The following is a 27563-nucleotide window of genomic DNA, read 5'->3' on the forward strand; positions in this document are numbered from 1 at the left end:
AACAAAAAAACCTTCAGATCTTGTCATAGAGATCCTATGCAAGTTTATTTTGTAGAGCAAGCGATTCAGACGGTTACTTGTTCAAATCACTGACTGACTCTCCCACCTGCTGCAACTGTGGTGCTCTTGAGGAGCTGGAGCACATTCTTCTGCATTGCCCCCACTACCAACCTTCCCGAACCGCACTCTCCGAGTCTCTTAGTTAGCTGGACTCTCGCCCGTTCTCCTCATCGAAATTGCTTGGTCCCTGGCCCAATCCAGCCCAGCAACGGTCTGCGCTCAAAGCTCTTTTGACATTTCTGGACACCATCGGACTTCGATCGTTGTTGTGAAGGGGCTCATTATTTTATTCCCCATATCCCCACCAGCAATGGGGTAGAGTATCGCCTCTGGCGATGAACCTCCCCACTCTTCCTCTCAAAATAAAGTTGTTGTTGACTTTGCAGTTGTTCTTTCATACTTTCGATGTCGATGAACCGTATCTTCAGCAGAAGCGGAGTTGTACGGGCCATGAAACAATGAATAAATGGGTGTACAGCTTTCATTGCACATAAACATCGACACAGAAAAGATGCAGGGGACAACTGTAAAACCCGTGTGTGGCCAATAGTAGAAAAATACTAGCATCCAGAGAACGATATCACTAGCGAACTAGTGAGGCGAATTATATCGATTTTATGTTGCTCATTGAATGGAATTTCAAATCGGAAGAGCGAATGATAACACTCGGTCGGCTGTGATGTGCTTCATCGGCTATGTGCAATTACGCCCCTGTATTTTTGGCAGCGTAGGCGCTTGCGGGACCATTTTTTCCTACACCCCGTGAATTTCGAGATCGGGGATTTCGCAACGGGGAATATCGAGGTCCTCCTGAAAACTTCATAAGTTCGGAACTGACTGAGGCATGCAGCGAAAAGAAAAGAAAACGGCGAATTATTATTATGGGAGGCGAAGGTAGAATTTCTGAGCATTGTTTCAGCATTACGAACATTACAGGACCGTCCTGTTGAACGTTACTGGAATGGCTGTAAAGCTCGGCTTGCACTAACAGGAAATACGAGAGATTCTCGTTAGAATTATGAGACAGTTCAAACAGTTGACTGAGTCCGCGCAAACTCAAACCGGCATAATCGGGCAAATTGACGTTTCATGTGAAGCTCACAAATTCGTCTCACTTCTCTTTACGCGCACCGTGCACAGAGAGAAAGAGAAAAAATAAGGGGGCTGTTGGTCTTAGCCTCTTAGGTCTCAGTGCGCTTTCATTTTACATTACACGGGCCACGAGTATGCAGGCTCAGAGGATAACCCCTTTACGAGCAGATAAGCAACCTTTTGTACTGATCCCCAAGGCCATGCCGTGCGTCCGTGAGCCATGAAAGTAACGTGTCCTCCCAATCTGCCGAATCCCAACTCGCCGAATGCTTTGAAGGCCGGGAGACAGCCGTAATCCCTTGACCTCCAAATGTGCTGGTTCGACTGGCCGAATGACCGACATGTCCCTTCCCAATTCGCCGAATTTACCTTACCACCGTGACTTAGTGCATAGGCGCCGACTGCGGGGGGGCGCGGGGGCCCTTGCCCCCACGGAACATGAACTAGGGGGGCGTCGCCTCCCCCGGGAAGTCCCGCTAAGAAACTGACACCAACCTTTGGGGCTCGGAGCGCCCGGGTCAAAAGAGCGAAGGGTCACCAACCCCAAAAATGCATCTTGCAATTTGTAAAATATGTATCCACCCACCATACTCATTATCACAGTAGAAGGTGAGGCGAAGAAACACAGAGGATGACATAACACATTGACTGAATTTCGCCCAAAGCAGTCAGATCAATGAAACGAAAGCAGTCGAAAAGGTACCTGCAGCTGCCAGTGAGGTGCAACGGTAGAATCTTCGGAACGCATATCCGTTGGGAGCTGGTTCAACTCCCGCTGGTCCATTTCATTGACCATGTATTCATTATATTGCGCGCATTTCGGGTCAAACACCGAGGATTCAATGCATTTTGTTCCTTTCACTCAGTTTTCAAAGGCGTAATGCCTTCAGTTGTGCACATGTTCACTGTTTACGTTCTCTCTGTTTTTCTTTTTTTCTGTTCTTCCTTCATCTTATTTCTATACCAGTTCTGCATACATCATAAGATCCCGCCAGAGTGTGTGATTAGTTTTGTGTTCTTCATTTTTCTTTCCTTTCCTTCTTTTTGTTTTCTTTTGCTCTTTTTTCTTTTCCTTTTTTGTCTTCCCCTTTCACATTTTTTGGAATAACACGCCGACATCCATCTGGCTTACCTTTCTTTTTTTTTCTTAATAAACATATCCCCCACCCCCACCCCCGCCAGAGTACTTATTTCGCGGTGCGCCCTCGCCCCCCCCCCCCCCCCCCCCTGGGAAAATGAAAACTCTCCGCCTCTGACTTAGTGGCTAAGGCGCCGTAACACGCCGTAAATCAACCAATTCGATTGTTCGTGGGACGTTCTGTCCTTCCTACGTTCATCTCTCATGGGGCTTTCCATTGCCTTGACAAGCATTACGCTTTCGCTGTAATTGGTTAATAAGCGATTATAGAGGGTTTCAAAACCATCCTCACAGCCAGCCACAACGTTACTACGATAGGACCTCTCACGATAGTGACGCAGAGCTTACGGCTTCTAGGTTCAGGAGCCGAAATAAATACCTTTAAAATATTTAAATGAACTAAGCACAAAATTTAACTGACTGAAATGTCTCGAAGAGATATTTTTCTTACTCTAAATGAACAAATTACTAAACAACACACATATTGTTAATGAAATAATGTCGAGAAGACATGCCAGCTGTTGGCAAGGATTCAATACAAAAACCCCCGAGACCAGGGTACATAGAAAGACCACACACAAGAGAAGTTTGATCCAGAGATGTCCCCCTTTGTTACTCTGGCCATGGATAAATTTATCGTCTCCCTATTAAACTCTTCAGCTGTGTCTGCATGTGCTGCTACGTTCCCTATATAGTCGGGGGTTTTCGTCATAAATATTGCTAATGATATTGAGATTGGATGGGTGTCATCTTTCAACATAATATCTAGTTCTCCAGCCACTGTTCACTAAGGGATTCAATGATTCTCGCACGTTTCCTATCTACAGGTCATTTGCCACCATACCCAACTCGCCGAAAAGCTCCTATATCATTTCCCAGCTTGCTGAAAGGGGTTGACCTTTCCCCTCAAACATAAGCCGCTTAACTGCATTCGGCGAACTGGGATTCGGCAGGTTGGGCTGTGACCGAAAGTAAAGGGGAGAGAGAGAAGATGCAGGAACAAGCCACCTCCAACCTCCTCGCTTGCACGGCGGATGGATACCGTCAAAATGTTCCGCGCAGTTTTTCCTGTGCGACAGCAGATGGCGACACAGAGTGACATGGTTCACTGGGCTTTCAGTCGGTGTGTATGTGTACTCATATTTCATGTTTTTTTTATAAAAACGAAAAGCGGTAGACATATCAATTTGGTGTCTATCGATTCCTGTAATATTTCGAGAAAAAATAACGAAGCAATATTTTCGCAATGCCTATGGAAGTTTAATAAAAACCTGTTCAAAGAGGGACGAGGAAAAATGTGTATTCTTTTTCACATTTGTGATGTCGCCGTAAAATACTTACGACATGTTTCAGAATTGAGTGCGTTATTTAGTTCATCTCGTCTTCCTCTTTATAGTGAAACCACCCGCGTTAAAATCTGCAGGGTGGTTACCGAGAAACAACATAAAACATGTTCCATAGAAAATACATTGGGACGGAGAGCTGGTATGCTCTCTTAATAAATGTGCTTTCACCATATGAGAAATATATATAACATATACTGAAATACAAATTGTTGGAGTACGTTCATCAAGTGTAGCATGGCGTATCACATTTGCAACGGTGACAGCGTCTTTTGAGTTAACTTGTGAGTCTGCAAACGACGTCAGCGTATACCTGCGAGCGTTCCTGACACCCCAACGTGGCAAATACCGTGTTTTTAACTCAAGCTACCGTCTCTAATGTGATTGCTTGGTAAATAAAGTAGTAAACCCAAATTTCTCCCCGTTTGCTTACGTCATGGCACTAAGGGTCAGGTGTCCTAGATGTCCGAAAAATAACGCGCGCGTGCTCCTTCCTTTTTACATCTGCCGGATGTCCCAGATCTATAGAAAGTAAGACACTTTTCGAACTCACATTGTGGACGCACAGGTAACGTCGCATAGACGTGGCGGACATATACGATGTGTGCGACCTTTGTGGGACGTACCTGGGATATTTCTGGTTTACTGGGCTGAAATCAAGCAACGCAGGGAAAAGGTGTTGAAGCCAGGATTCGAACCTGGACCTTCTGCTTTCCAGTCAGATATATGCGTTTGTGTCGTCCATGTTTGTAGCCTGCCTCGGCTAATTTCTCGTTGTTTACGCAAATACAACTTTCTCACACATTTATTCGTATTATCCGACTGGCTTAATTGTCATCACAGGACAAGGTTGCGCTTAAGTGATATCGTCTACTCGTATGTTCTCGACGCCATAATGTAAAAGCCTGAGTCTGGGCACAGAGAGGGACGACAAGAACACACGACTCAAACCAACAAAGTTTACGAATCACAAGAACACCATGCAGATATAGTGACACAGCACGGGAAAATTTAAAAAGGGAAAGGAAGGTAACGAAGGTCACATACTCGGCAGAAGGTCAAGTGAATGCAAGGGTTACAAAAGGCGTCGGTAAGCCGGATGAATAGCCACAGAAGCAAAACTGACACAGTTTCCCGTATTGCGGATTGCCAAAAGCCCCTCTCAGAAGTCGCCTTCGTGTATCTGGCTCCCACGCTATGACTGAGGTCTCCGCCAGGTTGGCAACTATTGCATAACTCTAAGTGGCTAGAAAGATTTGAATCATGATTTTTTTCTATGCTGACCCAGCCTCTGATTTAGGCACTGCAACGTTTGGCCGTTTAGACAAGCCCAGACCAAGGGGATCGATACTACATTCCTATAGCCAGTGGCGTCACTAGGGTATGCGTCACCCTGTGCGGGAGCCCCCCCCCCCCCCCCCCCATCCCGCAATAATGTATCCCTTTCCATCCGAGGCGATACACGATAAATAACAGTATCAGATCGTACGCAGAAAAAAAAAATCACATGCTCGTCGAGGGCTTCTTATGTTGTTTTTGGCGTCACGTACCTCGCTACAGAAAAAGAGAGGAGGCGACAGTACTGGTGCAGCACGTCACCGCACCCCACTAGTGACGCCACTGCCTATAGCACGAGGAACAAAAGTAATGACTTACCTCTACCCGAGAAACGTTATCATGACGTTGGTAGACAGACTGAAACCGAAACAGATCGGAAGGGGAGTGCTTGGTACCACGAATGGGCATATGTTCGCTGCCTCCTATTGAAAGAAAACTAGGACCGAAGGTCGCGTCCCTTTCAGGGATCATCGTAATCCCCTCAAGACAGTGGCTTTCGGGCGCGACCTTGTTCGCCACTAGCTTTGAACATAGTTCAACTCTACCAAATAGACCTCTCCAGACAAATGACGCCATAGTGTTCGACAGCGCCACTAATTTGGTAGAGTTGAACTACGCTAGAAGCTAGAGGCGAACAAAGTCGCCGCCGAAAGCCACGGTCTTGAGGGAATTATGATGGTCCCTGAAAGAGACGCGACCTTCGGTCCTACTTTTCTTTCAATAGGAGGCAGCGAACAAGTGTCCATTCGTGGATCCCAGCCCTCCCCTTCTGATTCGTTTCGGTTTCAGTCTGTCTACCAACGTCATGATGACGTTTCTCGGGTAGAGGTCTATTCGTGGCGCTGTCGAACACTATGACGTCATTTGTTTACAAACAGGTAGAGGTCTATTAACCCCACACTCTGTATCGGACTTTGACAAAAGCGGTTCGTGTCGTTCCTCTGTGTGCCCAGACCACCCAGACTCAGGCTTTACATTATGGAGTTCTAGTTCATCCACCAGCTGGTGGTCTTCATGGTTCAATCCGCCGCCGGACAAACTCGCAGTCTAGGGAAATCTGAGGAAATGTTTCGTCCACGTGGTTTCGTCTGAGGAAATCAGAGGAAATCTTTGGGGAAAATGCGAATGTAGGTTGGCGACACTGGGCTTTTCGATTTTTGTAAAATGTAGTTTGTAAATGTTTTCGGGCTGACTTCTACGGTATTTGCTAATCAGACATGTATTGGTGGCTCATGTTCGCAACACTTAGGGTGGCTTTAGTGTTTGTACCTCAAACGGGCTATATTCATCCAGACGAATTCTTCCAGACGACAGAAGTCGCGTCGGGTATTTGGTTAACGTGACAATGTTCGAGCTTGTTTTGAAAGGCTAACTAATTGCAGGTGACATATTTGGACTCAAGATTTACCGCTCGTGGGAGTTCACTGACAAGAATCCGCTGCGAAGTGCTGCTGTCATTCATCTTATCTATGGGCCGCCTTTGTTCCTCCTCCGTCTTTTGGTGGGTTCGTCACCGTCCCCCTACCTGCTGCTTGTCTTCCCAAGATTCTTCGTCTGCTTGTTGTCATTCGTCTGCGACTATGTTCTGTACCGCACCAGCAAAGGACGAGCCGACGGCAGCCATCGCTGCCTGCTTCAGCTTGCGACATCTTACGTTGTAGTTGTTTTTCATACCAGAACGTTCAGCAATTCCGTCGAGTCCTGTCTTTTGGCGTTACTCTTTCTTTTAGTCAATTCGAAAAGTGCGTTGTTGCTGTCTGCCGTACTTGTGTTTGGTTTCTTCAACCGACCAACGTTTCTTATTTGGGCTTTCCCCGTCGTAGTTCCCTGGCTAGCAAAAAAGAAACGCCTTCTAGCTCTACTCCCAACTTGCATCTGCTTTACGATAGCATTTATATTAGCCGATACCCTTTATTATAGGCCAGAATCATTCGCAAAGATATTTGTCTCTCCTCTTTCTATTAAGTTACCAACGGATGTAGTCATCACCCCACTAAACTTCATCCTGTACAATCTGAACAGCTCCAACCTCGAGTCTCACGGCGTGCACCCACGCTGGTTGCACATCATTGTTAATGTGCCAGCGCTCTTTAATGTAGCTGGAGTTGTTTCAATTTGGACTGCGATCAGGATTTTATTCAGTGCATCCAAATGCACTGATGCCACTGACAGAACTGCAGCACAAACCCTCCTCTTTTCCCTGGCTGTTTTCTCCATCTTCTGTCACCAGGAAGCTCGTTTTCTGGTTCCCCTCACAGTCCCCGTAACTCTTCTGAGTTACCGCGTTCTTACCTTCAACAAGCTGTTCACTCTAGTTTGGGCCTTGGCCAACATAGTTTGTCTAGTGTTTTTCGGTTTCATACATCAGGGTGGCGTGGTGCCATGCATGATGAAACTCCACTCGACGTGCCATACCCATGAATGTCAGCCAGGGCACGTTATCTTCACGCAGACCTACATGCCCCCTCGTCACCTCTTGAGCGTTCCGAGTGCCTGCGGGGAATTCGTTGTGACAGACCTTGGTGGGAAGTTGCCGTCGGAGTCGTTACTTTTAAGCGTACCAAAGACAATTTTGGTGGCTCCGTCGTGGGTGCAAAGTGAGAGAATGCGAAAGTTGTTTGAATGCGCTCCACACTGGAGTGGAGAGCACTCATCGAACAATGTACTCCAGCTGTACAGCTTACAGGTGCTAGAAGTGGAGCCAGAATCAAGTTTGCATAATAAAACAACTGCAAGGAAGACATTGTAACACATTCTTATGGTCGCTGTTCATTTTAATTCCGTCTGTCCACAAACTCGTGCAAGGGTGCATTTAGGGTGCACAAGTAATGATAATCTATCAAATATTGGGGTGCTTGGAGAAACAGCAACGACAGAAGTGTATGATTTAACTATTGTATGTGTTTTTTGGATGTTTTGACAGATGTACAAACTAGGTGGCGATCATGGTCTGTTTCCCAGTGTTGTACTCATTACCAAAAAAAAGGTAACATGATACGATACGTGCTACCTAAGAACAAAGTAATGAAATCCCGATGTCGACACATTCATAAAAGTAACTGAAAACCACTACCATTACCAATAAAAGGTAACGCGAAACTTTGCTACCTTTGCTGAAAGCAGAAGTAAGTGGTCTGAAATGAACATTACCGACATTTAGCTCATGTTAAAACTGTGTTTGTGTGAAAGGAAAACAACAGACATTAGTGTTGCAAGATAATTTATCTTCTATAATATTCACGTGCACGCTAAGATGAATACCAGTGTTGAAACTGTAGCGCCCTCGGTGGCAAGGACACAAAAGAAGGACGAAGAATAAACGAGCATGCCCCAGTTCATTCCTGGCAGCCACTCAGCATGGACCCTTGTTCGGTCCCGCTTGATCTACAAAACCATACCGACATCTGTAACACCTCGCCTCGTGTGGACATATGACGTATGACCACAAATAAAGATAAACTTAAGCTACACAATAATAAATTGACATAACTTAAGGAAATGTAGAACAAAGTAGTAGGGCTCAAGCTAGCTGGTTGTTATGGTTTTGTGAACTATTTGGAAATTTCCCAAAACAAATTTCTGGAGGGCAGCTTTGGGAGTTGTTTCTCTTATGTTGAAGTTGATGAAGCATAAAGCAAGCGTAGCTCTGCAGCCTAAATCTCAAGTGCAGCTTGTAGAAAGAGAGACACTGTAGAAAAAGACTGAGCTTTGGCAAGAGAACGACAGAAAGGACAACATGACTCTTGCTCAAGCTCAGGCTTTTTCTACAATGGATTTCATCCACTAGCTTGCCCGCATTTATGTTATTTTATTAGTTACTTTAACAACTGACTTCGTTACTTTCGTGGCTTTGCTCGAGACAACGATGATCATGAGCGAGGCCACAGTGGCCAGGCTGTTGATTAATTTTGCCTACTTCAAGGTTCTTTCAAGTGCACTAAAACCTCAGTACTACACAGCACACCATATTCCATGTCCCGCATGGAAGACTGCATGTCTAAGCAACTTGTACCCTGCCACCAAGCTGCTGGCATCCTAAGCTGGGTTTGAGCCCGCAACCTCGAATAAAATGGATTCCCACCTTTGGGTTACACAAAATCCAGAAATTTGCATAATAAAACAGTAACTGCAAGGAAGACATTGCGACACATCCTTATGGTCGTCATTCATTTTAATTTCGTTTGTCCACAACTTGCATCTGGCCTTGCACCAGTAATGGCATAGTCTATAAAATACTGGTGTGTATGAAGAAATGGCAACAACGGAAGTGTATGCCTCGATGCTGTTTTTACAAATGTACAAACTAGATGGCGATCATGGGCCGTAGCCTAAAACTGAATGAAATGGATTCCCACCTTTGGGCTACATAAAAAGGAAGAAGCGCATTTCATGCACTTGTATCTTACAACGTGGACACCCTTGCGTAGTGCTGCACTGGCGCGACTCTTCGAGATCATGTTCTTTCAAGACCTTTTAAAACCCATCTTGGCAACATCTGCGTAAGACTGCTGCTGACGTGTTGTTCCCACTGCCGGCTGCTTGTTTATCATCATCTGTTGCTTGATCTGATTAAAAACTTTCTGCTGGGGCTCCTCCCATGATAGGTCCCTTTGCTGTACGCCATTTGTTTCCCTCCACGCTGACGTCACGTCTTCAGCGTGCCACTCGACCGGCTTGTGAGCATTTGAGATGTAAGCTACAGTCGGCGTAATCTTCTGTGATGGGGCAGAAGCACTAGTGTTCAGCGAGGGATGTTGATGCACTGGCGCTCTGTGGGTTGCGTTAGTTGTCGGGTTGCTCTTGAGTGGATTTGTCTGCTTCGGAAAATCTCGCCGAGGCACTGCACCATTACGCGGAGGCATCATTCGTGACATGAAGGTACTGTCCCGCGACACTGCCTGTAACGTACTGGAGGTGCGAGGCTCTTGAGGCATGCTGTTCCCATGGCTGAAGGACGCCTTCGTTGTTGGGTTGCTTTGGACTAGGTTTTTCTGTCTTGGCATGTCTCGACGAGGCACTGCACCATTACGTTGAGACATAATTCGTGACATGTAGTCATTGTTCTGAGACATTGCCTGAGGTGTACCGGAGGTGTCAGGGTCACTGTCCCCACGACTGGCATGTAGGGCAGGTCTGTCAGCAAGCTGCTTGCTCTTCAAATCTACTACCTTCACATCGTTCTGCTCTCTTAGATGCAGGGATTCCTGCACTTGATGACCATTGTTGCTAGAACTGTTACACTGCTGGAGTACATAGCCCGTATAGTCACCAGCATTTAGGGTCGACCTCTGTCCACTCATCTTGGGTTTGTTGTGGCCGGTGCCACCACAGACAGGAGGACTGACCCTGGCAAATGGCTGCTTCATCACACCTGTATGCCGTACGTCCTCTTGAACATGATGAGCAGTTTGGTTTGAGACATGGTGAGCATTTTGACGTGTGGCTAGTGGAGCTCCTTGTTGTGCAGCTTGTTGTGCAGCGTGGTATGAAACCTGTTGCTGTTGCCAGTGCCACCAGTGCCACCACCACGGATTTGCCTGGCCAGCAGACCGTGACCAGTTTGTTGCAGTTTGCTGAAGCATTGAATTTTGCACATATTGCATGGCGTACTGTGCGAGGTGCCTGTCCACAGGACTTTCGTAACTTGGTGGAACAAAGCTCTCAGCACGAGGGTTCAGTCCATACTCCCTCTTTAGTTCAATACCATTGAGCTGGTAGGCAATGTCCTCCCACGTCATGTTGTAGAGGCTCCCAAGCTGTCTGCAGGCCCTTATCAGTTTCTCCCAATGTTTCCTGCATTTCAAAAGGACTGTCTTTTAAGTTTAAAGGGTTTGCACCGTAAACAAAATTCTTTGAGTTTTTTTATGCACCATAATCATTCAACCCTGAAGTGGAATATTGTATACATCAGTTGCAAAAAAAGAAAAAAGAAAAGAAAACACACAGCTGAAATGGTGCTCGTATGTCATCTCCTTGTGTTCACCAGCACATTACATAACCGATTTGCCTGCAGCTGTCCATTCTGTAACATTAGGCCAAGTGGTAGCACATAAATACATGCTGGCATATGCACAGGGAGTGCCTTTTTCGGGTTAAATGCCTTTCCCACATTCGTGGGGAGGGGGGGGAAGAAATCAGGCGATATGTCATCCCGCCAGAGCCGCCTAAGACGGCTCTGGTTTCATAATGTTTTTCTTCTAAATGGTAGCGTTGTGTGAACTAAATTTGTTTGAATTGTGCAAATTGAAACATGGACTTTCATGAGAGAACTGATGCTCTGAGGCAGGAACAACATAGAAAGGACAAACACATACAAAGCCTCCAAATTGTTCATAGTTAATTCCATCTTTCATGGACTTTCATTTGAGAGCAAGTTGTTCTTGCATTTTAGTGCCCCTTTAATGTGATGGTCGCATCGGTTTCAGTAATTTCAAAACTACGGTGTAATTATCATTTGTCACTGACTGTTGACCACATTATCAAAAATCCCATGCAAAACAGCGGTGCAGTTTGGCTGCTATTCATTGTTGAGAGTACACCAGAATTTCCACCCTCGAAAAAGACGAAAACGTCATTCCCAGAGCACCAATCAGAGTATGGCCTTGAGAAAAAGGGGTGCCGCGGCATCTGGACAATGGCTCTGGCTCACTCCCCCTGTTAGGAAATGACGCTGATCTCGTTGTCGCAGAGCCTCCGCTGATCTTTAAAGTTCATTTGTTTAATATCTAAGCACTTTTTGGATGACAAAAATTAACCAAGTAGATTGTCAACAGATGCCGAATATGGAATACTGTTTCATAGAGTTTCGTAGGTGTTTTTGAAGCGTTACGGGCACATCCCAATTCAGAAGTTCACTAAGAGGCATTTATCAGATAGGTGGCATGCAAAAAGGGAAGATATATATACCTGCAAGCTCCAATGGAGCACAGCGTAATGGGGTCGCCCACAACAACCACCAGGGACTGAGCACGTGTTATGGCTGTATTCAGGAGCTTGGAATCTGACAGGAAGCCGAAGTTGAGGTCTACAGGGCTTGCGTCCTGATGCTGCTGACAGGTGGCACGTGTGCGCACAGTTGTCAGCATGACGACACGAAACTCCTTCCCTGTTAACAGATTTGGTCCTTATTGCACTCACACGTACTGCACTAGGGTTCAAATTTTTAAATCCAATTTTCAATCCAATCCATTCATAAGCACGAAATAGCTGCTTTTGGATAGGATGCTGATGGGCTACTTTCGCTACAACGTTTGCTTTCGTCGACAACTATCTGCCTCCTTGTTGTATCTACTGTTACATATACAGGCAGTGTTCGTGATGCCTCGTCTGGCAGCAGGCACCACTGGCACAACGTCAACACGAGACCATCAATACACACGGTTTCCCCTCTCTTGGATTGGCCTAGTACCACCTATAGTGCCAGAGGTTAATGCACACAAATGAGCAAATGCAGATGAATTAACCTTAAGAAATCACAGTTGCTCAAAATTCAATTAAATTTCACATTGTTAGAGATTGATTTGAGAGGTTGCACAATGAACTTAATTGCTTACACATCGTCGAAGGAAAAGACGTCGAAATGCTAGAACTAGGGGTCGAACTTTTTGAAGCATAGTGAGTGGGGTCTCTCTTTTGTCCGATAACAATAAAGTGTGTTGCTCTTCAGAAGTCGTCTCACAACACAGGACTTGATATAATCCCCGAGTGCATAGCACCGCAAAATTATTTAGGTTCCTCCTCTCTTGGCTCATGAGCCAGGAGACATCAAGGTCAATGAAATGCAATTGGCTATTCTGTCTACCCTATATCAATAAGTACACAGGGTGTAAAATGTGCGGAAGCAGCAGCAATTTGTTGAAATTGTCTCTTCAACTGTCTGTTCCGAGGCACATGTAGTATAACTTCAAAACATTCTTAGGTGTAAAATCGGGGACAGTAGCTATTCTTTTAGGATATTGTTTTGTAGTTATGTCGATTTCAGGTGATGCATTTGGGGCACTTTCTTCTGCCCTGAACCCGAGTGGTAAATTCATGTGGTGCGGTCAGATCAAGAGCCGTGTGTTCAGGTGATGCAGTATGGAGCAGTTCGCTTGCCCCAGGAGCAGTTTTTTCACTCCTGCTGCGAAGGGCCAAGCCAGGACTGCCCTCACGCTCTCTCCTTCCGCTCTCAGCAGCGAGCATGCGCATAAGCTGTAAGTTGTCTTGTCTGTAAGTGTTGCATAAGCGAGTGTTGTCTGCTATGTAGTGCGCCTGTGGCTGTGTGCCTGTCATCTGTTTCTTTGTACGTTCACCATTGACAGCATGGATGTTTACGAAAGCAGTAGCGATTAAAGCTCAATTGACTCAGATATTGCGAATGAGAAAGAGTAAGATGTGACCTGCTTCTCTCAAGCTATGCTTGTAATGTAGACGACAAGCTGCCAGAAGTTTATGAACAGATGGAAAGTGCAGTGCAACGCCATCAGGGGAAGAGCGGTAGAGTGTCCAGCGAATTCGGATGATGACTGCCCCAGAGCAACTCCAGTGCAGAGCGTGCACTGGACCAGGGCGCTCGCACTCTGATTACTAGATGCATCACCCGAAATCGCCGTTAGACTCTGTACAGTGGAATCTCGCTAAATCGAAATCGCTTCTCTGAATTGCTGCTTGAAGGGAACAACAGGCATGGAGTTGTTTGGTTTTGTATTTATGCAATGCAAAAACATTCTCGTTAATCAGAGTCAAAATGCTGGAACCTCCAGGTTTTGAAAGAGAAACGGGAAAACAAGATTTTTGAACAACAAGATTCAGAATTCTTCCTGCATACACTATCAGCCATGGACGGCATCATTCATAAAAAAGACTGTTTCGGGAGATGTCACAAACAAAGATTAGCTCATTGTTTGCAGCTGAGGAGTGTTACGGTAGAGCCTCCAGAGAGTGAAGTTCATCGAACCACTAAAAAAACTTCACTACATCAGTAGTTTGTGGTTAGGACCTCAGGTTTACTTCACCATTGAGAGTAGAGATAGAGTGCAGGCAACCTCACACTTCATCATGGAGGAAAACCGAGAGGCATGGGCAAAAAAGGGACTCCAATACATATATATATCGATATCTTCACTATATGCAGGTTTGCTACAGACTTATCCCTGCTCACAAACAAATGACGTGGTACCACAGCGCCGCCAACTTGGTAGAGTGGAACTCAAAAAATCGATAAGTTACAAGAAAGCCAAGTTTAAATGTGGCTTCTCATACTGTAAGATTCTTTTGCAATTCTTTACATGCTGATCCATTATACCCGTAGCCCTATCTTTTCGGTAGACCTTTTTAAAGATGGCTACCGGATTCCTCCATCTTCTGGAGCCCGAAGGGCACAAGTTTCTCTTGGAGTGCACATGGTGTCTCTATACAAAGCAAGCGCGAACTACATCATAATAACAAACTACATTCCTCACAGGATTATGACACTGACTTTCAGACGATGCAACTCTTGGGGTGAAGCCTTCTTTTCTTTCTGCGGTGGACTTGGAACGCGAATGAAGACACGAAAGCAACTAAAAACGTGACGTCATTTGTGTGGACCACTAATACAACTAAAGAAGCCACCAGTGACCTCGGTTAAGGAATATGGCTTTGTGAAACGGCGGTGTTGTCCACTGGCGCTGTGTCGGTTTGACTATGTCTACCAACGTCATGATTACGACACAGTGACGTTTCTTCGGTAGAGGTCTATAGAGGTTCCACAGAAAGTTTGCAAACAAGCAGCAATTTTATGTCTTTGTCAATATTTCCCCTTCTTGATAAACTATGCTTGCTATAGCAATGTGCACAACAGTGGCTGACAGCTTGTGCACTTCTGGAAAAAATCCGAGACAGCAATTAGTTTCCCACACCACATTTCCTCAGTAAATGGACCAGATTTTCGTGGTCCCTTCATTTAGAGAGATTCCAGTATACTCTCGCTATGAGATGCGCTGCTAGAAGCGCTGAGGTTTCTTTCAGTCAGGATAGAATAAGGCACAAAACTGTTACCACCAAAAGAAGGCAGCCTCCCAGCAAAAACAGCTCTGTGAGTTCATAAGGCAAGAATGAAAGTGATCACAAGAAAGTTACATTCAAAAATTTGAGCCTACGATTCTCACCCTGGACGTTTGCGACGCTCTCCACCTTGACCTTGGAGAACCCGATGCGTCGAAGCTCTGCACGAATCCTGCTCACCTGCAATCAGTGCACAGCGTTATTCAACACGCAGGGTGTCTTTTTTTAAAAATATTTATTTGTTAAATGTCTTATTAAAAAAAGTTGTGAGAGCAGCACTGATGGCATTTTGGCATGTGGGTCGTATGACCAGGCGAACATCCTGTACGACAGTGTCTGCAATTACTAGACGACTAATTAGCTAAAATTCATTGATTAACTTTTTAATTAGATGCTTTCTGGGAAGTGCGAGATAGCAGAATTGAAGCCAATCATTATTCAATTCCATCGTCCTTATCAAAAACACCCTCAGAAGCGAACATACTTTGAGATATAAATTGCCAAATTTCGCTATGCAAATGAGCCGTAACTAGAACTAGTACACACTTGAGCGCAGAAACGACATGACCTTCGCGTTACCTGGGCGGTCTCTCTAGCCAACAGATTAACGCCTACTGCAATCGGCTCCAATGCTCCAAAGGACGTGGCCCTCTCACATGGAATGCCTGTCACTCTTACTGTGTTTGAGTAGTGCGTAGTTCTTGTTTCGGCTCATGTGCATAGCAAAATTTGGCAATTTATATCTCAAGGTACCTTCGGTTCTCAGGGTGTTCAACAAGGACGATGGATTTGAATAATGACTGGCTCCAATTCTGCTATCTTGCACTTCCCCCAAAACATTCAATAAATACGTTAATTATTGAATTTCAGCTAATTAGTCGTCCAGTAGGTACAATCGCTTTCTGACAGGACATCTGCTTAGCTGCGCAAATGCCATCTTTGCTGCTCTTACAGCTTATTATAAAAGATCTGTAATGAATAAAAAAAAAACAAGAAAAAACTGTATATTCAATATATATGTATACCTCATGCTAACACTTTGCCACATGTTTACCAGGACGCATGCATACGATGACAAAATACTATATTTGCTCGCATAATTAGTAACCTGGAACAAACAGAAAAGCAAGCACCCAGCTGCGTATATTATGCAAGAAAAACTAGTGCTCAGCTCTGCACTGCTCTGGTAACTGCTGTACAGTATGTGTAGGTAATAAGATAATAATTGTTGCATTTGTGTCTGTTTGTCTGTGCCTCTCAGTTTTTGCGCCTTCCTAAAATATGTAGAGAATGATTTTTTCAGGTTATATTGTTCAGTAAAATCGGAGGGTAAATATCGGGTTTTATTTTCCTCTAAAAAATCGGGTGCAATCGGGCTATATTTATTTTCCGCCATAGCGGTTACATAAACCACGCTTTGAAACGATATACGTTCAAGATGCTTTTAGAAATACCCATCAAGTGACCCACTGCGGAAATTTTATATAAGGTATAGTTCAACCCATCTCTTGCAGAGGTGTGCAAATATTCAAAAATTTGAATACAAGTTGAATATTTCCGATATTCGATTCATATTTGAAGACTGATATTCAACTTTTTCAAAGATTCAATTTTTTCGAATGTCATACCAGCTTATTATCAAACCATTGCAGGTTGCGAGCTCAAATTTTCACATGGCGGCAACAGCGATGAATATGAATACTGTATAAGTGGTTAAATTCGCGGGCTCAATAATTTGCAAATTTGTGAGGAGCCAGTATCAGGTAATTATTCGCGGAACCTTGAATTCGCAGTACCACGGTGCATTGACCCTGCACCAGGCATCTTAAGCAGTGATGGCCACTAACTACTTCTACAGTAGTTTAACTAGTATAACTACTAACTACTTTGCGATGGAGTAGTTTAACTAGTAGTTCAACTACATTTCAGGGGAGTAGTTAAATCTACTTCTTTAAATACAGCAATGTATTTTAACTACATCTATAACTAGTTAACGTTGTCCCTCAACACCAATCCCTTGTAGTGTTCTTGGACACCTAAATATGAATCACAAGCACTGGCAATGATATTTGAAATATACTCTTGTGCCTAAGTCCCTTAATTCACATACTGTTGTAAAACCCAACGCCTGTCTCATGTACATTATGCACTGACAAAAGAACTTGCTGCGGAAATATTTTGTAAACACGCGAGACCATGTACGGACCATGTACGAGACCTTCGGACCATGTACGAGATTTACACTCAGGCTCCTTCGTCACAGATAAATGCGCCACGCACAAATATTGTGGTTGGTGCTGCTTGCGCTACTGTAACTGTAAAATATTTTTGCTTAGCCACAATGATCTACCACGTAGCCATCCTATGCGGTTTCAATACAAATTCATGCAAATGAGGCTTCACTAGACAAGCATTAAAAGTGAAGATTTAATACAGATGCATGGCACAACTGCTCTGCACCTCCGTTCTCATAAAACAAGTAGCTCAAGGTAAAAGTCTGAAGCACAATTGTGCCATAAAGCTTGTGGCAAAACCGGAAGTAGTTGGCACCTGCAGTAACCTAACTACTGTAGTTAACTACTCGAAATAGTAGTTTAACTAGTAGTTGCTACTACATTTCTGCAAGTACATAGTTGATAACTACTTTTTAACTACAATCAGGTAGTTTAACTAGTATATAATTGGGTGTTTACATCGCGAGACAACTGAGATCATGAGCGACGCCAGAGCGGTCGGTCTGTGGATTGCTTTTGCCCACCTGAGGGTTCTATAACGTGCGATGAAAGCTCATCACACGGCACCCCGTATTTAACGTCCCTCGCGGAAGACGGCGTGTCTAAGCAACTTGTACCCTGCCACCAAGTTGCTGGCGTTCTCGGCCGGGTTCGAACCCGCGATCTCGGGATCAGAAGGCGAACACGCTACCAACTGAGCCACCGGGGCCTAACTAGTAGTTAAACTACATATACAGTAAACCCCCGATAACTCGAAGTCGTAAAAACCGGGAAAAATTTCGAGATAAGCGGAGTTTCGAGTTAAGCGAACAACGAAAATTACGTTGCCACGATGTTACCACAATGCAATATGTTATGAAACGTAAAAAAAAAAAGCGTTCCTACAGTAATAGGGCTCCTGAACAATTCCGCAGCCATTTATTTTTTTAACATCATCTTAGACAGAATAACTCCGTAATAGCAACTGCTTAGCATTCGCGTCTAGGAACAAGAAAGAATCTTCAATGCAACGCATGAGACGCTCCTCCCGGCACGTCACTACCGTGGGCACTCTCGACCATTCCAGTATCACTCAGTTCTCCGCTACTGGAACATCGCCGTCGTAAAGCGCATAGTGCTCGAAGTTCAAATCCTCTAAGTCACTCCCCCCACAACATGCGAGGCGTATCACGTCGTTGCACAGTTCATCACAGTCACTGAACTAGTTTGCTGGCTCCGGTACGGCGGTGGAAGACCACAAACCCGCATGAACGAAACAGTTCACGATAATGGCTTCATGAACTTGCTGCCAGGCGTTTGATAAGTGCCACCTCCCACTCCAAAGTCAGGAACTTCCACGTGCGTTGTTCAGCCATCACGCCGCGAAGAACGAAACGAAACGAGACGCTCGGACGAACGAAATTGCAAAATTCCCATATCGGACCCCCCTCCTGAGAACAAGGCTAACCGGAAGTCGCGCGTCGCTAGTAATAAATTGCGCTGTAATTTGAAAATTCTTTAGTGAGGTTAGGTTAGTTAGTCTTGCAGTTGTTCGAGACTGTGCTCACTTCCGTCTAAGCCTCGTTCCCAGGGTTAGATCGGAGGGTGTCCAATGTGGGATATCTGGTTCACTCCTCGGACGAATGCAGAGGAGGAGGATTGACGTTGGGTGGAAAGGGGAGTGCGGTGTGCCTGCCACAGCTAGCGGCGCGTGAGTCACTAGGACTGAAAGGCTTTGACCTTGACCTAGCCTGGGGGACCGAAGAATGCACGTCATCAGCCGTAGGTACGCTGACCTACCAGTGATGGAATTTCGAGATATCCGTACTCCGGCAAAAAAAAGCTTCGACTTAAAAGGGCCCAAATACATAAGAAGCATTGGGACAAGGATCGGGACGCAAAAAAACTTCGAGATAACCGATATTTCGAGATAAGCGAGTTCGAGTTAACGAGGGTTTACTGTAGGTAACTACTGGCCATCACTGGGGGCCCTCCACCTTGAAAGTCCAGGAAGAAGTTAACAAAATGTATAACAACTGGGTAATAACTCGTTACATATGTCTTCCTTTTTGAGCCCTTCTAACTGAGGGGGCTGAGATTAGGGCGTCCTTACTCGGTTGGTATCTGGGTCATTGCCGAAGTGCCCTGTCTCCCGTCATTCCTGTCACCGCATCGAGCAGGTACGATTGGCATTCAATGCAGCGTAATAGCGTAAGAAACCGCGTACATAAGTTGCCTCAGCGTCCTGGGTAAAATTTCTTACATATTTCGTTCGCGTATTTTTCTGTCATTGCTTCGAATATTCCGCGGAAGTTTGCATTCGCGAAGAAAAAAGTGCTTGCGAATTTCGAGAAAATTAGTTCCTTGCGAAAATTACTACTTATACAGTAGTACAACAGCCACAAAGCGATGCGCGGAGCGTTTTACAGAGCGGCGTACTTTAAATTCATTTTCTGCGATAATTAAGACTCTGTGGGGTGAATTACTTCTCGTGGTGCATCTTACTGGTCTGCTTAACATTGTTATAGAAAGAGAACAGGGTGTTAAAAATGTACTGTGCTACTTTAAGACAATCCACTAATACCATATTCCTTATTGGCCTTTTTCAAGCCCAATTGGCTTGAGAATTGGCTTGAGACTCATGGATTGAGAAGTTACCCGTCAAAAAGAACTCCTTACAAGTTAAGTTACCGTGTGAAAAATGTAACTAAGTTCATAACGAAGTTCTTCAGCCTGAAATGTAACACGCAGTTACTGAGTTACTTAAACAATAGAACGAATTACTTCCAAGTTACTTCGGACACAAAATAGCATTACGCAGGTGCAGCGCGCGTGAGCAGTTGAGTTAGACCTTGCGAGTTGCCTGCAGAGGAGTGCAACACGATTTGATCCTTTTCGTTTATGTCCAACAATAGACCACTCCCTGTTTGTAAACAAATGATGTCATAGTGATCGACAGCACCATAAATTTGGTAGAATTGAACTACGCTCCAAGCTAGAGGTGAACAAGGTTGCACCCGAAAGCCACGGTCTTGAGGGGATTACAATATGGTCCCTTAAAGGGACGCAACCCTCGGTCATACTTTTCCTTCAATGGGAAGCAGCGAACAAGTGCCCGTTCGTGGGACCCAGCCCTCTCCTTCCGATTTGTTTCGGTTTCAGTGTGTCTACCAACAGCATGGGGACGTTTCTCTGGTAGAGGTCTATTCGAACGCTTTGCATCTTACTCCCTGTGGGCGTACAATGGTTGAGCCTCATTTCAATGGCAGCGGTTCTTACTTCCTGAATAAAATACTGTCATTGATTGAATATCACGTTATGGCAAAAAATGCCATGAAGGAACCGGAGAGAAAGCAAGAAAATATGTGGACATGAGTGAAAAGCGAGTTAAAAGTAACTTGGGACTTTGGCAAAGTTACCTGAAAAAGAAACAGGTTCCTCTGAAAGTTAACATGGTACAAAAGTACTGAGTTATGTTACAAGTTACCAAAAAACAGGAACTTAGTTACAGTAACGAGTTACCTCAAACTCTGCTCTGACTACCACAGAAACTTGAATACCCACTATGGAATTATTTACCAAGGAATAGCAAGCTGTCCTCTCTGACTTTTCCTGCCAGGATGTTTTTGTTCTTTTCCCGGGTTGTTGGTTTTTTCTTTCCGAGGTAGTGTTTTGTTCATTTTGGGTGTGTATGTTGTTTGTTTGCATTTTCACTTGCTGGGTCTTCGCTGGTGACGGAATAAATGGGCTGATGCCGCGAGGTTGTGGGAACACAGGTTTCCACACACTGATGCACTTCCCTTGTGTAGGAGTAGATATACTCAGCTCTTTTTTATTAATGTGCATCATGAGGTGCATTTTTAAGAAGTTTTTGCTCATGCTGGAACGCTGTAGCCATTGTATGTATCCCTTGCTTGTTTCTCTTGAAGGTGACCTTGCTACATTGCAACTGGTATTTGGGGTAGAGATGAGGTTTAATTAGGCAGATGAGAGTACGTTGAGTGTCCTTCGCGCCATTCCAAACTGTCTTATTCTAAACCGTCGATCGCGGTCGATCTTCATCGCATACCTTCCTGTTTAAAACTTCTAGTGCTGCATACTCTATACGAACCATGCTTCAAAAGTCTTTCACTTCTTTCTCATTCGGTCACTAGGCGCGCACCAGTAACAACAAACCTAGCTGCCTTCATTTCAGCGAACTTGGGCGTGTTTATCTGAGACGTTCACTTCGCAACTGCCTGCTACACCTTCATGACTTTCACTTTGCTTCTGCCTCCCGCTCTGTGCTCAGAATTACTATATACCGCACAGAATTTCTAGTCGCAAATAGCAAAACTGCGAAACGAATAGGAAGAGAGAACAATATAATTCTGAATTACGGTCGGTTCTGACTTCTGAGCATGTCATGCAGTGAACTTCTGTTTTCATAGAGTCTGTGCGTGGAAAAATGACTGACATTGCAAAAGCTAGTGCAATCTAAGATAACCAGCTCGTGTGTTGCCAAATACAGTTGAGTTCAAATGAACAAAAGGAATTTCCATGAGCGTGTACAGTTCTGCTTAATCTTCAATGTCGAATTCGTCTGCTATTTGAGTGAAAGTCACAGGCGCTCTGGTGCTCTCAAGTGATCATGAGATCACATCACATCATCGGATTTACTCTCTTTTATACCAAAGCCTGTTTTACTCTCGGTTAACATTCTCGGTAGACAATACAGGTTGCCCCGTACCTGGGTCACATTTAGTGGACATAATGAAAGTCATTCGAAATTTGAGTGGCTGCCTTTCCTCCACACGTACAGTTTACTCACATATTTAACACACTTTCTTTGATCCAAAAACGAGCACCATAAAAGGAATTGTATTAATTATGTGTGCCGGGCCTGGTCAGGTCAGGGAGCATTTAAAAGTACTGATATTTGGGTGCCCCAGTTAGGGGTGCATTAATTACGTATGTGCTTTAATTTAGCAAATTAATACGGTACTTATTTCACCAGAAGAAAGCTGGTTGGTTGTGGCCGGGGTTCCAAATGTGTTCCAAACATTTTGAAATGGGTTCATATTCCATTACATTAACAGTGCAAAGCACCTGCCCAAGCCCATTTATGCCAACTCGCCCACACCGTTGCTTTGACCCATTTATTTGGGGGGTGAAAGCCGGAGGAGGTATGCAAGCTCCTGGAACCTTGGTCAATAAAACGATAGGGGTATCTGTAAAGAAACATCTCAGTCTGCTACTAGAATGCCACGGTTATCCTAATATCCTTGTGTAGAAGATTCCACCATTCTGGTCGTGAAATTTGGATTAATTCTGAAATGTCAAATTTTGCTGTTTTTATGTTGTTGTGCTGCTGCGTATTTGATCTAGCATGTGTTCCTGGCCTTTGAACAGTTTCTCTTGTTTTAATGCTAGCAGTTTCGTTCATGTGAGGATTAAAGCACTCTTCTTAAAGTCTTCTTAGTACGCTGCCTACAAAAGACACAACGGGCTAACAAAAAAATCACAGGACTTTTATGGTTGTGTAACGTGAATTTCAGCAACAGCACCGTCGGCATCGGGCAGTCGTTTTAACCCATTCACTTCCGAAGCCGGCAATCCGCCGGTCTCTGTGAAAGGGGCCTATGCGGAAGAAACCAGCGATCTGCCGGCCTCGAGAAAAGCGCCTGTTTTAAGAGCATGGCAATAGATCCCGACACTGTCAATGTTCCCCTCACTTGGTTAGTCCTTTTAACGACAGATGGCAATGGTAATCCAGAATTGCGGTGGCAATTTGCGCGGGAGCGTGTTTTTTGTATGAGAACCTGTGATCGTGAAGATGATGATCGCGGTGACAATTATGAGGATTGTGATAACCCAGAATTTACGAGAGATGTTGAATTCGAGGATAGGGATGAGGATACAGTTCGTGAGGCGTCCGATCCTGACATTTCAGCGGTGTCTGTGCCGCAGATTTCTAATACACCAAGGTAGGTCAGGTATTCTGCATGTGTGCTTTAAGTTATATCACACCAAGAAGGTCCTTTAAGTGTATCATATGGGCCCAAGTTTGAGGAGCACAATAAAGCAAAAATTATTCTCCTGCATCTTTTGTAGCGGATGTTATGCTTTTCATTCCGTTGTACCTGTGCTGGAGATTCGTTGGGAATCAAGCGCAGAATGCTGCGTGATGGGGTGAGCGAAGCTGAAGCAAAAGGGTTAACCGTCCCATTCTACTCAAAGCAGTGCATGGCAAGTTAACGGCAATGCTGTGAGATCATTCTTGAACCACAAGCATTTGCACACAGAGCAAATGTACTCAAATGGGTTCTCCCTGAATTGCCTAATGAGGTCCTTCCTCGCTCCTTCTGCTTTCGCTCTCCCTTGATGCCTCTTGCCTCCGCATCGGCAACATGTACTGCGGAGTCTTGTCACTGAGTCCGCCTTGTTGAGAAACGAGGCACTAACAGCTGTCGCTGTAAAAATCATTACTGCAGCAGTGGTTGTAAACCTGGCTGTTTGGTGCACTTATGGTTCACCCTCTGACTGGGAACAAACATTGGAATATCCCTGCACAAACAAAACTGCAAGTGAATACAGAATGAAGCACAGGCCTCAAGTTGGCAGCCGCCAATACTTCGAACAGAGACTGTTCTACTGTCACTGTCCTCGTCGTTGGCATTGTATTTAAAGGGCCAGGATGTTACGGGTTAAGCTGCTGGATATTGTGAGCTAACTCTTGCATGGACAGTAGAGCAGTCACTCGCAGCAGTCATTTCATCAGGCTCCTACCAACATGAAGCTTCATCTGTACAAATCACTCGTTTGACCCAAACTCAAATGTGCAGCATCAGTGTGGGGCCTGGCTACTGATAACTAGTGAAAATGACCGAATCAGTACGAAACCGAGCTGCACGTTTTATCTTAACAAATTACAACCGCACATCAAGTGTAACACATATGAAACACCTTCTACACTTATCACCTCTCTAATATTGTCGAAACAGGGCCTGTCGCATCCTATTCCAAAAAATATACCATAGTCTAACCTCGTTATAGCGAAGTTGCACAGAAACTGCAAATTTGTTCGTTTTATCCGAATTTCCCGTGAACAGAGATGACTAAAAATGGCTGATATTGCCACTAAATTATACAAACAAAATTGCGTGCCACGCAATAATAAAATATAACCAGACTCAGAACCTCCAGAGAAGCACTGCACATACATATTTATTTGAAATAATCAGTTGTTTGTTTGTTGTCTAGCCACGATAGCATTGCGTACGACAATCTCGCCCACCTTGTCGAGACAACTAAGTCCTTCACAAACGTCAGCCTCTGACAACACTGGGTTTCCAAGAAGGAAGCCCTTTAATGCCTGCGCCCATGTTCAGAGCCTCGGAGCTTGTAATCCGACACTTGTGCACGCATTCACTCTCATCGCCATCTTTATCACTGAACACCTCCTCCATCTCCGCACCGCCCATTTTGTGCTGCGTGTTGGATCTGGCGACAATGTCATCAGAAAGTTCAGCGGCAGCCATAACTGCTTGGTCAGCTGCCACGAAATCATCAAAACTCGCTTCGTTTACTTGCGAACGTCTCCACACGTACTCGTCCAGACGATGCCTTGCATCTTCTGGCAGCGTCCCCGACAACCCTGCCTCCCGCACGACGGGTGTGAAACTGCCTTTCGCAATGCAGTTTCGGATTGTGCTTCGCGTGACGTCGTTCCACCCGCCGAACAGCATTTCAACTGCTGCCCCAACAGTTATGGCTGTTGGGTCTCTCTTCTGGTCCATATCAAAGACCATCCTTCTAGGCAGCCTCTTCTTCCGTACTTCTCTGCAATGTCCTCCTTCTTTGTGCCGCTGTCCACGTCTCACAGGATCTGCAGCTTCGTTTCCAAGGACAGAGCTTTCCGTTTGCAGGTCATCGTGTTGTCTTACGTGTCCAATGTGCAAAAAACACACAAGAAACGAATCGCACGTGCTGAGGGGAATAGATTAAGTGCGGAGGTGGAGGTGCGGCGAGGAGGAACGGGCACATGAACCACAAGCGGCTCCGCCTCCGCTAGTCCCATCAAAAGGCCCAGGTTAAATTAGCGTCTTAAAAGAAATCCAAGGTGATCGACTTTGCAATAACCGATGTTCCCACACAAAATGGGGAAGCTTAGTTCGTTGTACAAAAAATCACTCAACAGAAATAAAGCATGGTCACCCTAATGCAAAATAAGCTTTGCAATAACCGAAAATTCGCTGCAACAAAGTTAGCTATAACGAGGTTCGACTGTACCACGATGATCCTATTCTCTCGTCTTACCTATCGTCTCCACTGTGCATTTCACAATGCATCGATCACGTGCGTAAGGTCTTTGTGCACCCTGGCAACACCAAATCTTTCTCAGACTCATATTTTATCCATACATCTCGTGAATGGAATTGTCTACCACAGAACGTTGCTGTTATCTGCGACTTAGCCACCTTCAAAGAAAGATTTACCTCAACACCAACTCCATTAACATTACACAGTGTCACGGTCCATATTACTTGTGGCTATATTACCTGTATTGCTTTTGATTTGTTATTGTTTGCTTCTGTTGCTATTGTGTTGTTGTTGTTTTGTTTGTTTTGTTCTGTTACATTTGTATTCGCTGAGCTTTATCTTTTATTATACGCTTGTCTGTTTGCCCCTCCCCTCTGCAATGCCTCACGGCGCCTGAGGGTACTATAAATAAATAAATAAAAACAAATAAAAGTTCAACCACTGACATGCAATAGACCAAATACATCAATACTTCAATCTAGAGCAATGCACTGGCCTGAATTACTAACCCGAGCCGACCCGTACCCGAAGCCACAGAGGCTTACCCGACCCTTGCCCGACGTGGCTGCCGAAAACTTGGCCTGGCCCATACCCGAAGCCACGGTGGCTTACCAGACCCGAGCCCTACCCGGCCAAGACCCGGCTCGCAGCTGCATAGGCGGATGTGTAATGCGATCCGTCCAACAGGTTCTATCTACACTGTACACAGCAAACAGCGTAAACCACACATACCTGGAATGCGCAAGCGCAGCCTTTGATGCGCTTTGTGCTTTTAGCAACATGTGGGCGTCGAGTCTAGCGCTCTCGTCCACGGCGCACACCACATTGAGGGCAAAATCCTCAAAACGGTGAAGTCGAGACTAACTCAACCCCTGTAGGTTGTAGCGTTTTAGCAGAAAGACGCAGGGATGACTCAGGTACATGGTTGCTTTGTCTTCACAACGTATGTTGAGGATTAATAATGAGAAAGAATGGCTCACAAAAGCTCGGCCTGAGTGAGGCCAGAGAACAACCGGACTGAAACCGGCCCGAGCCTGCAGTCAAAACGACTTTGAGGCCTGATTTCGGCCCGTGGGTTGGGCTATGCCGGGCTCAGGATTTCGGACCAGCCCGGCCCTTTCCAGTGCTCTACTACAATCTATTGAACTTTATAGGTTGAAGTGACAACAGATGGTACAGGTGAATTTGTATCATCCTGGGCTCTATAGGTTGTTGTATACTATCAAGAAGCTGCCTTACCCTCCTAAATACGGACTGACACGAAGCACAACATAAATACAATTGGAAATCGTACCTGTTCATAGTAGGGTGTCACAACAGCGATCTTGGAGAGGTCCAGAGGTCCCCACTCCTTGGGCCATCCTTCCACTACTTTATACATCTGGTCACAGACTTCCCTCACCTGTGGAATTGTGAACAACAGTGGAATTTCAGCAAAAGCAGGGCTTGTTACTAAGGAAGAATAAGGATGAACAGCAAAATGCAAAAGAGAAAACGCCTACGGAAGCACTGAGCCCACCCAATCCTTCAAGCTGCTATGTTAAATTGCACAGTTTTACCATGCAAGACTCCTCATACGATGACTTTCATCCTATCCAAAGCAGCACCAGGCAACTTTGACCAACAGCCTCCGACCAACAGCCTCTGAATGATCTTCCCCAAATTTACAACAAATCCTGAATTGCAACATGATAATGCATGCCGATAATATTGGCTCAGAGGAGCAAGCTTGTTCGTCATCGCTCTCTTTCACTACGTGTCGTCTGGATGGCCTTCCTCGTTGAAGGGATCATGGTCCTGTGCAAACTTATGGAGCCTGATATACATATAGGGTTATAAGGGGGAATGTAGGGGAACATAGGGGATCTGTTGGGATTCAAGAATTGACAACCCATGCTTGATAAGTGGTCAAGAACAAACACACCTCTGTGGTGATGGGATTATTTCACACAATGGGTTGAGGTGTTTCCTCTCAGTACGCTGACCTCCCAGAGGGTGTGGGAACAATTACTCGACACCTTTTTGCCGCTTTGGGTTTCCCGCTCAACTTGTCAC

General features: G+C 45.0%; 2 protein-coding genes across 4 annotated transcripts in view; one reads left to right on the forward strand and one right to left on the reverse strand.

The window, feature by feature from the left end:
- The first annotated feature begins 6081 nt into the window (after nt 1–6081).
- LOC135391602 (GPI mannosyltransferase 4-like) lies at nt 6082–8070 on the forward strand. Its single transcript, XM_064621904.1, has 2 exons — nt 6082–6297; nt 6354–8070. Exons 1-2 carry the CDS (start codon nt 6189–6191, stop codon nt 7718–7720), a joined length of 1476 nt encoding a protein of 491 aa, XP_064477974.1. The 5' UTR covers nt 6082–6188; the 3' UTR covers nt 7721–8070.
- Nucleotides 8071–9124: 1054 nt separating this feature from the next.
- The window catches only part of LOC135391600 (probable helicase with zinc finger domain), a 65632-nt gene continuing 47193 nt past the window's right edge, over nt 9125–27563 (reverse strand). For all 3 annotated transcript variants that reach the window (XM_064621901.1, XM_064621902.1, XM_064621903.1), the window contains 4 exons: nt 26803–26910; nt 15099–15174; nt 11878–12076; nt 9125–10764 (listed from right to left, as the gene is read on the reverse strand). In XM_064621901.1, coding sequence (XP_064477971.1) covers nt 9435–10764; nt 11878–12076; nt 15099–15174; nt 26803–26910 — 1713 coding nt within the window. In that variant the 3' untranslated portion in view covers nt 9125–9434. The remainder of the gene's footprint in view (nt 10765–11877; nt 12077–15098; nt 15175–26802; nt 26911–27563) is intronic.

The sequence above is a fragment of the Ornithodoros turicata genome, chromosome 4 (assembly GCF_037126465.1).
Source record: "Ornithodoros turicata isolate Travis chromosome 4, ASM3712646v1, whole genome shotgun sequence".
NCBI lineage: Eukaryota > Metazoa > Arthropoda > Arachnida > Ixodida > Argasidae > Ornithodoros > Ornithodoros turicata.